Raw genomic sequence first — 15,115 nt, 5'->3', positions numbered from 1 at the left:
TTTCACATTCACAGAGAAATGAGATGAGCTGTCATCACAGGTGACTTCTTCTGACGTCAACACTGCTGGATCTGCTGTCACTCCAGTGTGCAGCATCTTTTCTGACGTGACACTCCCACAGATATAACTCACAGCATAAACAACAGCCTACCTGCACACTCACAGTGAACACAGACACTCACACACAGACACTCACACACACACACACACATACACATGGTCTGTGTCACACATATTTTATCAAATCAAATCAAATCAAGTTTATTTGTATAGCCCTTTACAATAGCCGAATGGTACCCAAGGTGCGTTACAACAAAGCCATAAAACAGATAGATAACAGATACATAACAAATAAATACAATTAAAAATGCTGTAGCGCTAAGAGCGCTGCAGGGTATCAAAAGCCTTCCAGAAATACATAGAAAGGAGCAGACAGAATAAGTACACCTAAGAATGTCAGGGGGCAGTTTGTTCCACAGTCTGGGAGCAGCGACGGCAAACGAACGACCACCCCACTGTTTAAATCTCAACCTAGGGACTGACCCGAAGAGCGCAGGGCTCTGCCACAATTGCAAAAAATGAAAATCTCTGACAGGTAAGAGGGGGCCAAGCCATTAATGGCGTTAAAAACAAACAACAGAAGTTTAAAATCAATTCTACAACGGACTGGAAGCCAGTGGAGTGACAACAGCACACGGGTAATATGTTAGCGTCTGGACGTGTTTGTTAAAAATCGGGCAGCAGTGTTCTGCACAAGTTGGAGACGAGAAATAGAGGACTGACTAAGGCCAACGTAAAGGGCGTTGCAGTAGTCTAGACTTCACTTTTGCCAAGAGACGGAGCTGAAAAAAGCTCATGCTGACAACAGAGCAAATTTGAGCCTATTATCAAATGTTACCCCAAAATTTTTGACATGTGATTTAAAAAGAGGGGCCGGAGTGCCAGAGTGTGTGGTGAAAACATTCAACATAGATGGGGAACCAAACAAAATGCAGTTTTGCTGTCATTTAAGTGCAAAAAGATCCAAAAAGTGCCAGACACTGCTTTATATCTGTAATGCAGTCCAGCAGCTTAGTAAGTGCAGTGTTTTCAGCCCTGGTGGTGCTCGTGGTCTCCACGTCCGGCTCCTGGTCCGAGGAGAGGCCACTCTTTTAACATGGACGGTTCTCCGGGCAGGCAGGTAAAACTAAAGTGCCGGTGTGCATCGTTGCCGGCCAGGAGAGGGTGGCCGCGGAATCCAAGACCACCGGAGACATGAGTGTAAGAGGTAATGGTGCTATCGTGTTGGTATCGAACTGATCGATCACCAACTAGTGTCCATCAAAGGTGTAAGGGTTAGAATCTTTGTTAGCCCATTAAGAAGTGTCAGTAGATTAAAACAAAGACTAAAAACTTACTTAAAACTGAGCCAGGATAGAGCTCCTGTCAAACCCGGATAATGCCGACACACGCCGACACATTTATGGTGCAACTAGTTCAGAGTAGTGATTCCATGGAAAATAACAACATGAGAAAATTTATTTTGTGGATGTAAAATGTGGATGTTCCAGCTATTTGAAGGCGGAGTCAGTCATACTAGAGAAAGTAGTTGATTCCCAGGATGTCTAATACTGATGTGAATGGGCATGAACGCCTCCTGCTGTGTTGTGGCTTGCTCCGAGCTGCTCTGTTTGTTTCCCATTTGTGTTAGTGTTTGTCTTCCTGGGAATGAAACTCAACAATCTTTCTCCAGTATGACTCACCACACCTTTAAGTGTAATTTGATATGCAGCAGGACCTCATGGCTCACTGCAGGCAGTCCATGGAGGCTTCTGTCTTCATAGCGCACTCAAGGCTGGTCACACAAGATATTAACCGCTGTGTACTGGCTGGCACATAGTTTGTTTTGTTTTATAGTTCTCCATGGAAGTGGGTGTCAGAGAAGGCTGCCATGTCTGTATCAAGACCCACTCAGGATAGTGTGGTCAGGAAGACAACAACAAAAAGCTCTTCCCTCACCTTGACGGGCTGCTGCATTCATGAGATCACGTGAGAATGCATCTTTCCAGGATTTAAGCTATGCACTTGTGCTTGAACCAATCAGTGTTCTTTGAGGAACTACTGTCAGCTAGGGTGTGGTTTTCGAGTATTCCTTCACTGAAAGAAGAACAGGATGTATGATTTAAGTAAGGAATGAGCAATGATCAAATAAAGGAATTAGCACGTCAGCTATGTCTGCATGAATCTGACCCTGCAGCTTCCGAAAGACAGTTACAACAACAAAGATGCCCAGTCAGCAAATTACAAACAAGACTGTATTGTACTTCCTGAAAATCTGATCGACGTCCTACATGTTCTTTAGAGGCAGAAACAACTGCGCTGTACTGACCCTTCACCTAATACAGTACATGTGCAGTAGCAGTCACTTCTCAGCTGATGTATTCATTCATTCCACTCAGATAAGCGAGGGCCCTTCATGGACCAGCCAGAAATTCTAGGCAACTGCATGTGCAAGAGAGCCAAGTTTAAATTTACAAAGTGAGCTCTACATTGTAATATGATAGAAAGGCAGAAAAAGTATGGAGAGGTTGGTGTTGGCTGGCCTGTGGTTCCTTCATACAGCTGATAAATGCACATGTATATACTCCAGTATGCAGAGTACATTGTGTTTCTGCTGCACTGATACCACTGGGCTTCTCAACTTACTGTATGTGACACAGTTCTGACATGAAGTCACACTGATATTCAGATCAGCCATATGGTGCTAATTTTCCACCAGCCAAAGGTGAACATCAAGGATGTGACACCACGGCCATGAGCTCCGTCTCTCCTGCTTTCTGTTTGATTACACAATCCGACTCACTGTAGCAGAAAACTGCACTGCGATGTTCTCTCCAACAATTCCATAATGTATAAATCAGGAGCACATTTTGTCACAGGCATGTCAACATAAGAACTACGGCTTCCACATGTTAACATGAACACATGACATGCACCCAGTGAAAGGAGTTTGGTCCTCACACACAATACATCTCTCCTCTAAAAGAAGTCAAGAGCATTCGCCTTTAGTTTAGTCTGACAAAGTTTATACCTCAGAAACAAAATCAGAGGTCTGATACCAATTATGCTGCAGCTAAGACGATAAAGATAGATATTGCTTTGGTTTGCTTCTCACAGGATTTAGATCTGCATTTGACCTGACATCTCTACTGACTGAAACCCATGCAGGACTTATGACTGCAGAAACCGAGAGAGTGACTGAGTCGACTCCTGCTGACAAAATATAAAGAAATGGAGCAGATATCAAAGTTTATTTTTGTCTTCTTACCAGGTCTTTGCTAGCTTACTTAATAGAACACCTCGGGCAAAGAGGGGACATTGGTAAATCACAAAAACAAGGGAGAAAGGGAGTAATAAAGGAAGGGCTGATGAGAGGGAGGGTGAGAACTTATCTACAATATTTATTACGAACATATGTGCTTTATATCACACTCTAGTGATATACTACTTTTGTTTATTCATTGACTACATGTCTGTCTGGAAGAGGGGTCCCTGCTCTGTTGCTGTCCCTGATAGGTTTACCTTATCTGAATCAAGGTTCTACATACTGAGGGTGTTGCATGCTGTGCAGAGTGGAAGGCCTTGAAGACAAACTGGAGCTATGTAAATATCTTTCATTTTCTCGATGCTTTGAATTGTATGCAGGCAGTCGTCTGTGAAAATATGGTTAACACAAAGGTTATGATATGATATTTTTCTTCTCCACTCAGCCATCAGCAATAAGTTCATACGCCCGGCTGTTTTAAGATTTATGAGCAACACTCGTCTTCATTCTTGAGATTGTTAAAGATGATGTGCAGAATACAGAGTTCAGAGAGGAGATACTATGAGTGCAGCAGGAATACAAAATGCCTGTATTCAAATGTGCTGAGTGGAAAACATATTGGATTACATTAATGATGGCAGAAGCTGATCTGCAAGATGTGTAGTGGATTCTTTAATTGATTGATATTGGATGACCGACATAAAGCCAAATTCATTTCTGATCCATTTCTGGAGTACACGTGTCTACATCAGCTCACTTTACACCTACCATTGTCCACTCAACATGCAGTCATATTAAATGCAAGTGTACAGCGCAGCCATTATAATGTGACACTTCTCACCAAAAAGGCAGAACAGACACAGTAAAATCAGCATACCCAAATTAACATTGCCAGAGCTGATTTCAGCACTTTTAAAGTGTCTATGTGGGTCCATAGCACAGAGTGTTAATTTAACTCTTTATGGAGTTAAAATGAATTAGTGTTAAACACTTAACACTGACCAGTGCTAGTTTTTCTCAACACTTTCATGTAATGTGAGACAATAACTCTCTCAGAGGATCATTTGTTAACTAGACAAGTGTGAGACCCACAACATTAAAAAAAGGTTAAAAAAAATAAAATAAAGGAAATCATGTCTAGTGTTACTTTTCTGTTACTTGCAATTCTGAGATTTCTTTCAAAACACATTAAATATGTTGAAAATAGTTGCTGAAAACATGTGAAAAGACTTACTTACTTTACACAGACTTTAACATTTATTTTGACATTTGCAGCACAGGACAATGTCACATAGAAGGCTACTTGCAACAATAACTCAAGACATGAGATGAGTTTAGTTTCACAATTCCTTTGCCTAACAACCTCAAAACCTGCATTGCTAGTTAACAACTGATAACAGATACAGCTATGTGCCTCACACTATTTGACTTTTCTCACTCACAAAATATCAGGTCACATTTTGACCATTCACTGCTGTAAATGTGTTTGTCACAGTGAGATCAGGCAAGCATGCCAACTGCTAGTTAAACAGGAACAGTTAAAGTGGTAACACTTTATATTAGGGAACACATATTCACCATTAACTAGGTGCTTACTAATATACATATAAATAGCATACTAGCCCTCTATTAGTAATTATTAAGCACATATTAACACCATATTCTACATAGCCTTATTCTACCTCTCTTACGCCATGAATTATTCTTCCTATTAACTCCTAATTATTGCTTATTGACTGTAAATTAATGCATTGTTGTTTCTGAATAATGATGTGAATAACAGGTCGGTTATTGGGGCCTTGTAGTTAATGGCAAATATATGTTCCCTAAACTAAAGTGTTACTGTTAAAGTTACTGTGGATCACCACTGCAAAACAAAACCAGGTGCCAGAAGAGAAATATCAATATAAAATATAACATTAAAAATGCTACTTCATTTACTGATCAAACAGTGTTAAAGTTTAGATGCAGGTCAGTCCCTTCTGCTGACCGCTGTGTGTATGCAGTGACATGACATGAATACACATGAGCATTTCCAGTGTAAAACCCAGGATCAGAGTTAAGAGTAAGAGTTAATATTTATACAATTACACTTGGAGATGACTTAGAGGTGATGCTTCATTTTTGCACTCAGGTTCGACACCAACTACTTTTCAAGTTAGAGTCAAATATAATGGATTTGCATTATTCTCAAATTTCACTAACACCAAAAACTGAACACTAAAATAAAAAAAATGTCATTTAAACAATAAAGCTTTGAAAGCTTTATGGATTATGGTTTCATTTCACAGCAGACTTCTGATTATCACTGAAAAGAAACATTGTGGAGCACAATTGGAACAAAATAATGGTAATATATGGTAATGGTAATAATGATAATAATACAGTAAAACTGAAAAAACACATAAAATGAGACTTCTGTACATGAATCAGCCTTAGTGCATGCTGGGAGGGTTCCCACACATCTAATAGTGCTGACCGTGCTTTCAATGAGTCACTTTGCTGTTTTTTCAAAAGAGGACAGCTGTTCATCCTGAATTAGTTCAACCACTATTGAAGAACAGCGTCCTGATAAGCTCATACCGGCACCATGTACTCTCTGCACCTTCCATCGTCCTTATACGTGCTGTACATTTTGGCATTGTTAATATTTAATGTTCATGTGCAGCAGAATAATCTTTGCTGCTCTGATGAAGGACAAATCGTTTTCTACGTAACTGTACAAACATTTGCTATAAATTCCTCGATGTTGGCCAAGTGTCTGACTGAATCCCTGAATTGGTAACAAAGCAGGAGTTTGGAATGTGGATACAGAGTCCATGATGTGCCACAAATATGTACAAGAACTCATCACTGCCTCCAAAGAGCTCCACAAGTCAAATGGCAGATTTACAGTGAACTAGGAAGTTTAATATCTTGTGGATAAATGCTTTGTTTTTTGTTTTTCTGCTGCAGGTGAAATGTGTTTTCAGAAATCTTACACTGGCTGCAGATCTGAGGATTTACCCAAACAAATTTAGATTTTAAAAACAGTAATCCAATCATCTGCTCCTGCCAGGGGAGAAAAGTAAAAGCACTGTGGGGAGATCGGGGAAGTTGTTTTTTTTGTAATATGGGCTGACTCATATAATTACAATAACCAAGAGCAGAAACAAGATGACACAGATTAGCTCACCATTACACAATAGATCCAGACGAGAGGTTTCCAAGAAATTACCAGTGTTACTGGATGAACATGTCAGTGCTTTGTTATGCAAGTGACGACATGATACAGGGTCAGTACACATATTGTATCCATAACTCTGTAACAATGTTCTTACACAGAAGAAATCATTACCGCTGTGTATGATTAACATACAATGAGTTCAAACAGGAAGCCTTAAGTATTAAACAAGATTAATCTGTCTCTTTTGTTCACATTGTTTTGATTGTGAATGCAGCACAGAGGATTTACACAGGATGATAGTTAACTGCCAGCGTCGTGTGAATTGAAAAATATGCTGTTGTGAAGATTTCTGCTGACCCACATTTTACCACCCGACACCTCTGGTCTGCACTGCAACATCAACAGTGTGACTGTGTGATATTTACTATCTCCTTCATGTTTTGTTCCGGGCATTATTATTTTACTTTGTGAAACTGTCTTTGACAGCATCTAGTATGATATATACACTATACTGTGGCAATGACAAATATTTGATACAATGATATGCTTAAGTGAGACCCCCCCACACCAGGAGAAAGTAAACCAATCCAACAAAACAGCCCTGCAATAAATTCTACCTTCATGAAACTGAATATGTTCAATTTTTGTTGAGACTGCGTCAGAGAGAAGCTGACTCAAGTCTGTGGTCCACTGATTCATTTTCTCATGAACTGCTGTACTTATACTGATGATAAATGTAATTATCAGAGTGTATTCTGAAGAACATCCAGATTCAGATCCAGCTGGCATGAAATAATCCTACACAACTTTAAGCCTTAATATCATTTGAACAGGTGAGCTGTATATAAATTCACCCTCAGTACAGTTGTCATGAACAGGGGAAATTAGCTACAGAGACCAAAACTGTTTTTTGTACCAGGCTGTAAACATGTTCCTGATTCTGAGTCTATTGACTCTAATGGGAGAAGTTAACATGAGCTCAGATTATGAGTGATTCTTTATCTTCAGGGTCTTTGAAGGAAATATTGGACTCATTTCTCACAGGTCGCATATCTTCTGAAGATTCAGACAATAAAAACATGTTTTTCAGACAAATCAGGAGAGAATGAACTTTGACTGAGACCTGTCTGTGTCTCAGCAGCAGCACAGACACCTCTTCTCTCTGTCGGTGCTCAGTCATTGGAAAATTTTGAATAACTTTCAGAACCATCTCTGGTAAAACACAATCCACACAACATTCAGAACACTCTCAAACAAGTTTTGGAGACTAGGGACGAGGAGCCCACGCCCACTTTGGAGACAGCCAGGCCTATCACTGTATAACCCACCACCTCCCAGTCACCATCTGGTCCCTCACGATGATCCAGGTGTTTGAACTGAAAAGTTCCACCTTCCATCTGCTGGTTTGTACTCCACCACCACTAGTGTCTACACTCTGGAGAGTCTAACTCCTCCTATCTCATATCTTCATGAGCCAGTGCTTATTAAAGATGCATCACACCAATGGAGTCCAATCGCCTTCTTCTCTGTTGTTGACCTCAATAAACACTTTCACTGATCTCTCATTATTGAAATGTTGCTGAAGCAAAGTGCAGAGCTGTCAACTGCATCAAACACTGTCAATGTGAACAACACACACATGACACACATATTGAAACCAGCAGTTTGTCATTATTACCAGAACTGACCCGATATGTACAGGATCTACCTGTTATCAGTAAATAAAACAACACTTCTGAATGCCTTCTTTATATATGAATACATGAATATGTGACATATAACACTTGTCTAATATCTTAAGGAAACTGCTCTTGTGTTTATGCTTGGCACAAGCAAAACTACCCATATGAAGATGTTCAAGCAAACTTTTATTGATTCCAGTTTCTCAAAGAACTGTACTCATATATCTCCTTTCTAGTCTTCCGACCACTCAAAGCTCTTTTACACTACATATCTCATTCACACATTGATACGATGCAAGGTGCCAACTACTTATCAGTCTGTAAAAGCTAACCATTCACACACATTCATACACAGACAGCTTTTCAGTTCAGTATCTTGTCCGAGGACATTTCAACATGCTGACTGATCCCGGCTGACTTTGGGCACCTATGACCAAATTAGCGTACATGTCTTTGAAGCCAGAGTACGCGGAGAGAAGCCATGCAGACAGTGTGTAGAACATGCAGACTCCACACAGAAAGCCCCCCAGCCCAGACTCGAACCAGGAACCTTTGTGCAACAGTGCTAACCACTTTGCCACCATGCTACCCACAAAGGTTATTTTCCTCAAAGTGTTATGTCCTAAGAATAACACGAATGTGTGCTGTCTGAACGAGGCGTTGGATGTTTCGTGTTGACACGTCTGTTAGTCTGTTAGTATAGTCTCTGACTATATAAAGCTTTTCAAGGTCACAGTAATTATGGAAACAATGAGACTCACACCTTTTACAGTACTTTCAGTAGCACTGTGAGAGAGCCCAACCCACAACATTGTCAGTGCATCTCAAATTACCGTGCTGTGCACTGCATAATATTGCCTTAATATTAATATTAATAGCACACAGAGGCTCATTCAGTCACTGAAGCTGTAAAATTAAATTAATCTGCAGACTGCAGCACTGTGACACAGTAACCTTCAGAAATGCCAATAGCTCCCTTTAAGGCACAACCATCATTAATCAATTCATAAAGACAGAGAGCAGCAGAGCACCAGCTCATTTCTAATTTACTACAGGCTGCATACGAGGCAAAACATGTCCTTTTAAACAACATCGTCACATGCTGATCTTCAGTGATCGTGGGCTCAAATCACAATCTTGAAATAAGAGAAATAAAAATTGGAAAGTTTGTTATTGCCTCACTCTTGTTTGGCAGAGTGTTAGCAGTTATTTGAGTTGAAATGTGATGACTAAACTTGCTGGGGCCCAAACACACATTGTCAAGCTCTAACCTGCCCATTTCAGCTGTCACTTACTCTTAGTTTATGCTCCCACAGACACGCCGCACACACACAGAAATAATCAGATTTATAGTCGAGTGTAATTTCTGCACTTTTTGAGCCGTGCCATTAAAATGTGAGCTGTTCAAGGAAGTCCTCTCTGCGACTGTTTGTATCACAGTCTCATTGGTTTAGATTAAAGGGAAATATGCAGCTTATCTTATCAGCGACATTGTGTCACAGCAGGCAGAAAACGGAACAGATTGCTACATGTGATATGAATCATTGCTAAATACAAAATCTCCAACATGTGAGTCAGTTTCCTCTCATAACAGTCCAGCAGAAGCTGCAGTCCACACACAACACTTCTCTCCTAGCCTCAGGGCCAAACAAACAGGAGTCTGTATTCTCCAGCAGCAGAATTACATACTGTACACAGTGCAGAGAGGACTCTGAACATTTTAGCAGATAAAATATGTACCAAACAACTGAAAACTGCAATTATTATTGTTATTTATGTTTATATAAATGTTGTGATTTCTTCTGAGTTTAGTTGGTAGCACATCATGACCGCACTATTTTCATTAAGTTCTTCTTACCAAGTCTATGAATTCATAGTTTTTAGATCTTTGGCGACAGCACAGGAATGTATGGAACATCAAGTTTCTTATCGAACATGAGCATGTGTCAGAAACATAAACACATAGCTGTAACGGGTGAAAGGTGTTCTGTGTTTCAGCTAGTATATGCTCTTGTTTTCTTTCTATCTATTCACTTTTAGATACATGAACATGTATGTGCATGTTACTGGGCTCAAAGTTTAGCAATGTTAACATCTGCTCTGCTGGCTAGTCCTGTCTGACTACAGAAACAACAGTGAAGGAAGACACCAACACACACTGGATAACCTTTGTTTGTATAGAGTCACTGTGATTGGCCAGTTTTAGTGCTGATAAACCCCGATTGGTTGTTTGATTTAGATTTTTTTTTTAAAGATGTGAAACTTTGTGTTTCACATTATTATATTATATTAATAAATAGGCTTTTGACCACCAGACTTTGTTAACTTCCTCAGATTTAGTCTTTTTTTTCTTGGTTTTTATGTTCTTCATCTATGAATGAGTGAGTGAATAGGCAACGTAGCAGCTGTGCCCGGTGGAATTTCAATTTCGTAAGCATGAATGAAGCCTCAGCTCCAACTCTGAATCCAGCTCTTTCCACATCCATGACATCTGCCATGTTTCCACAGCAGCCCAGAACAGACTAACTAAACTGCAAGATAGAACATGTACCATTTTTCACAAACTGTGTGGACACAAGTTTCTCTAGGAAGAAGAGGGGTGACATGAGAGGGTTGCAATCACAAACATCACTGAAAGCCACTAAATCCTTACGTACTGGTCCTTTAAGGCTCTGTAAGAGAAATGGATCAAACTCAGATGAGCATGTGACAACATTACACCTACAGTAGAACACAGCAGGGAATAGGTGTGTAGGTTTCATTACCTGTCCGTGGCTGGCACTCCGCCCCTGCGGGGTGTCCTCTGGTAGAAAATAAAGTTTGGAGCTGGACAGGAGTTGGTGATTGGTCATCTCCTCCCAGAGCAGCTGCAGCTCGGCGACGCAGAGCGGCTCGTCCGGCTGACAGCGCACCAAGAAGAACTCTCCCAGCGACAGGAGCCGCTTCTTACCGTCAAGGTTAAAGCGGAAAGCTTTGTAGAAGACATACGGTCCGTGCGAACCGCAAGGTGAGCCGAGCCACTGCGGGAAAACAAGCACAGGGGTACGGCAAGAGAATGAGAATGAACGCAGAGCATCACATCATAGTTTGTCTCTAGAATCCAAAGATTTCACTTTATGAGCATCGTCACAAATCATTCATACATTTCACCGCATTCTCCCGCACGTTAAACAAGCCCGCAGACACTGGACTGACCACAGTCAAATCACAATAATCAATCGATACGAGCCTACCGTGAGTGAGCCGGGCTCCATCTCGTCTCCGCAGACTGATCGTCAAACTCCAAACATTTTTCTCCCCAAACTTGTCGGCTTCGCTGGGGTTGCGGATCGGTCCTGACAGGCTGCAGGCTGAGCGCACAGAGGAGGCGGCTCCTCGTCAATATCAAGCGGGGACAGCGCACGCAGGGTGCGGATAAAATGTGCGCAAATAACACCCAATATTTGTCCCTTCCTCCGCGCTCACACGCAGCCGGTCTGTTTGGTGATTTTCATCCGATGGAATCATTTTAGAATAAGACGCCGCCGCGCAGAGCTCCGGCAGCCTCTCTGACCACCTGATGTCAGCCCTGGAAAATATAAAAAACACCAATCAACACAACCAACCGGCATGAACATGACGCGAGGCTGTTTTATAGCAATATTCATACGGCTTATGTTTTTATTGTTGTCATTTTAACAGCTTAACGTCGTCATCTGGGTTAATATCACTCTATGCATTTACCAGGACCTGCAACAAGGACGTCTGTGTGTGTGTGCGCGCGCACGTGTGTGTATTCGAGTGTGTGTGTCCTCACATGTGTGTGAGAATGTGTGTGTGTGTGTGTGTGTGCTGTACTTAAGATAAACACAGGAAATGATCCATAATTTTAAAGTAAATTATTATTTTTTTATGGCTTGAATGGAATGAAAAACATGTTACAAATGTCAAATTGTTCTGTGTCTTTAGGTCAGGCCCAAATATTGGTGGATTATGGAAGGCCAGCATTCATGTTAGCCTGTGATGGTTCCAGACAGTAGTATCAGCAAGTACATTAACCAGCTACAACCAGCTAACACCATGCAAAGTTCATGGATGATGCTGAGCCAGATAACTGACCCAAAGATGGTGCCTGTTTAATCCAATGAGAGTTTTAGTGTTTCCAAGAAGATACTGTATATATATTTATATTGTTTATATTTTAATACTTTTTTTTTTATCTTCTCATATTTTTTTTATAGTTTTCTTTCTACTTAATGTTTATTCTGCACCAATTACACCAAGTCGAATTCCTTAATAAGTAAGTGCAAATCTACTTGGCAATACACTTCTGATTCTGAAAATGCATAGTTGTGTTTCTCCTGTTCCCGCTCGTCCCAAGCAGAAATAAATCCACCATGCTGTTGTTAATATGAATAGTTAATTATTTCATTCCATGCTGAAGTACTTGTTCTTTCTTCTGGCATTTCATTGACTGCAGGAATACTGTAGTCTCCTCATCAATGGTTCTAGACATGCTGGTGCCACCTCACTGCAAACAGAAGAACACCACAGATGCTAATACAAAGGTAGAAATGATTGCATAAGACACACAGTGTTTTTCACATAATAAGTACTACTCACGCATGGGTCAGGTGAGTCTTGGACATCTTGAGTTGGGGCATTGAGCACTGGGCATACAGCATCTCCACTCACTGAAAGATACAGGCCCAGAGCCGGCCCGTGGCATAGGCAGTGTAGGCAAATGCTATGGGCACCGTCCATCCAGGGGGACGAAAAAACAAAGTTTAACTTTCACTATTCTTATACTAAAACTAGTATAATATGAAAAAAGAAGCCCACATTCATTTCACTGCACAGCAAAGCCTATTTAATAATATAATATGATAATGTGAAAACGACTAAAACTCTCTGGTGCTCGGGGGAAGGAAGAAAAGAAGAGGAGGAAAAAAAAAGAAAAAAGTAACTTTCAGCCTAACACAGTTTGATAATCAATAAATAGAGTTAGCTTGTTATGATGTCAGTTAGTGTGAGTGTGTGGAGGGGCTGAACAGCTGTTATGAAAATAATAATGTAGGTAACTCCTCCCACCATACATTTCTCAGGCCCATTTGTAATGATTAGATCTGTTCAGCAGGTGTTTACATCTGTCTGCATTTTCATTGACATGTGGTTATCTAACGTTTGCTCTGCTTGTAATAATCAATCAAAATGTTTTTCCACACCTTCATATATCAGAGGTGTAAGGTTGTTTGTTTGTTGTGTTACAGTTCATATTGTCTAAAGTGTGTTTATAGTGTTAAACACTTTACATTCAGTTCACTGTAATGACAGTAAGATTGAATCTAATCTAATTTGCATATCAGAAAAACTTACATTGTATATGATACCCAATGGTGTCACGTACTCCTCTTCTCTCTTCAGTGCTGTTGAGATATCTGAACCCACCCTGTCAATCCTGGGCCATCTATAGTTATCTCCACTTCAGCAACATCAAGCGATCCTCCTGTTGTCTCCACCTCTTCTTTACAGTTTTTATTTTGTGGGTAGTTAAATCTTATACTTTGTGAAGGCTATTTATATGAAACTATTTTTTTGTATTTATTTATTTATAATGAATTATCTTGTTTTGATTGGGCAACTTTCTAAAAATAAAAGTACTCTATAGGCCTACCATTGCCCATCAGCAGCAGTGGCTATGACTGTAGCTGTATGGCTATATGTGATGATTACACTTGGACTTGAACTTGAGAAACTGAAAAGTAGAAGACAATACCTTGTACATATTGCTCCCAGGCTCCCTGAGACATGATGTCTGATGAGGTTCCTAGTTGTAGTTCAGTGCTGGCCTGTTGACTAAATTAATGCAATAATTTGAGCCATGAATGAAAGTCAACGTTCATTCAAAGCAGGCTTTTTCAATTAATTAATGCATTAAACATTTCATTAGCAGCACTCATGGAATGCTCTGGTCTTAGATTAGTATTCCTGAGGAACTATGAGACTTAAAAAAACAAACAAACAAAAAACCTCAGTAATTTCCTCAAACAGCTGGTAATGTAGTTTTTAGGAAAATTTTATTCAAACAGGAAGAAATAAAGTTGAATGTTTAACCTTTAAAGTTTCTTCTCTTGTCCCTGTAGAGGTCTTGCTTCATACTTTTCTTGTGAAATTTTACATCCTGCCAACCAGGCCTGAAATTGCGTAATATTAGGAGCAATGTTTCTGAGGGGGAAAAGGCCACGTGCCAGAGCATCAACGGCAAAATCCATTTTCTACATGCCTGTACGTGTTGCATCACCATATACACTGTACACATATATATGCTACTAACCTACACGATCACCCTCTTTCTATTGATTGAGAAGGAATAATGTGTATATATATATATATACATGTACATGTTCATACATATATATGTATGTATGTATGTGTGTGTGTGTGTGTGTGTGTGTGTATTGTAATTATGGATATGTGTATTTCGTTTCTTTAATGTACTGTTTCGTTGAGTGTATCTATACATCTTTTTGTATTGTATTCTTTGTTTTTTTGTCTATATTTGCAATTTTTTCTTCAATAAAGTTTCTTAAAAAGCAAGTTACTAAGAAAGTATTCACTTAAATTTGATGCCACTTGAAACATCTCTATGCTACATCTATCTGAGTTATCAGATAGTTTATAGATTATAGTTATTTTGTAGATTAAGATTTTACATACAGGTAAAGATTAAACCTGTGAATTCGGACTTCGGGCTTATGACCACTGTATAGTTGTCACATTCCAACGTTCTAACAGACATTTCCCTTCTAAACACCTCACATAGTTTTACTCAAATAACTGTTCAAAGAGGTCAGATTATCCAGTATTCTGCAAAAGATATCACAAATTGAGAAGTAATAAATAAATAAAAATCTATGGAACAGAACAGTTTTTTTAATCATCTCACAACCCCTCAGATTTTTCTTGTGACCCTTTGAAGGGGTT

General features: G+C 39.9%; 1 protein-coding gene across 2 annotated transcripts in view; it reads right to left on the bottom strand.

Moving 5' to 3' along the window:
* LOC104935189 (AT-rich interactive domain-containing protein 5B) overlaps positions 1-11,691 on the bottom strand; it is a 33,066-nt gene extending 21,375 nt beyond the window's left edge. Inside the window, exons 1-2 of one of the 2 annotated variants that reach the window (XM_027289709.1) lie at positions 11,386-11,691; positions 10,918-11,172 (exon numbers count right to left, since the gene is read on the bottom strand). In XM_027289709.1, coding sequence (XP_027145510.1) covers positions 10,918-11,172; positions 11,386-11,406 — 276 coding nt within the window. In that variant the 5' untranslated portion in view covers positions 11,407-11,691. The remainder of the gene's footprint in view (positions 1-10,917; positions 11,173-11,385) is intronic. The other variant, XM_010750996.3, reaches the window with a different exon arrangement.
* Between the last annotated feature and the right edge of the window lie 3,424 nt (positions 11,692-15,115).

The sequence above is a fragment of the Larimichthys crocea genome, chromosome XVI, assembly GCF_000972845.2.
Source record: "Larimichthys crocea isolate SSNF chromosome XVI, L_crocea_2.0, whole genome shotgun sequence".
Classification (NCBI taxonomy): domain Eukaryota; kingdom Metazoa; phylum Chordata; class Actinopteri; family Sciaenidae; genus Larimichthys; species Larimichthys crocea.
This window is presented reverse-complemented; position numbering and strand designations above follow the sequence as displayed.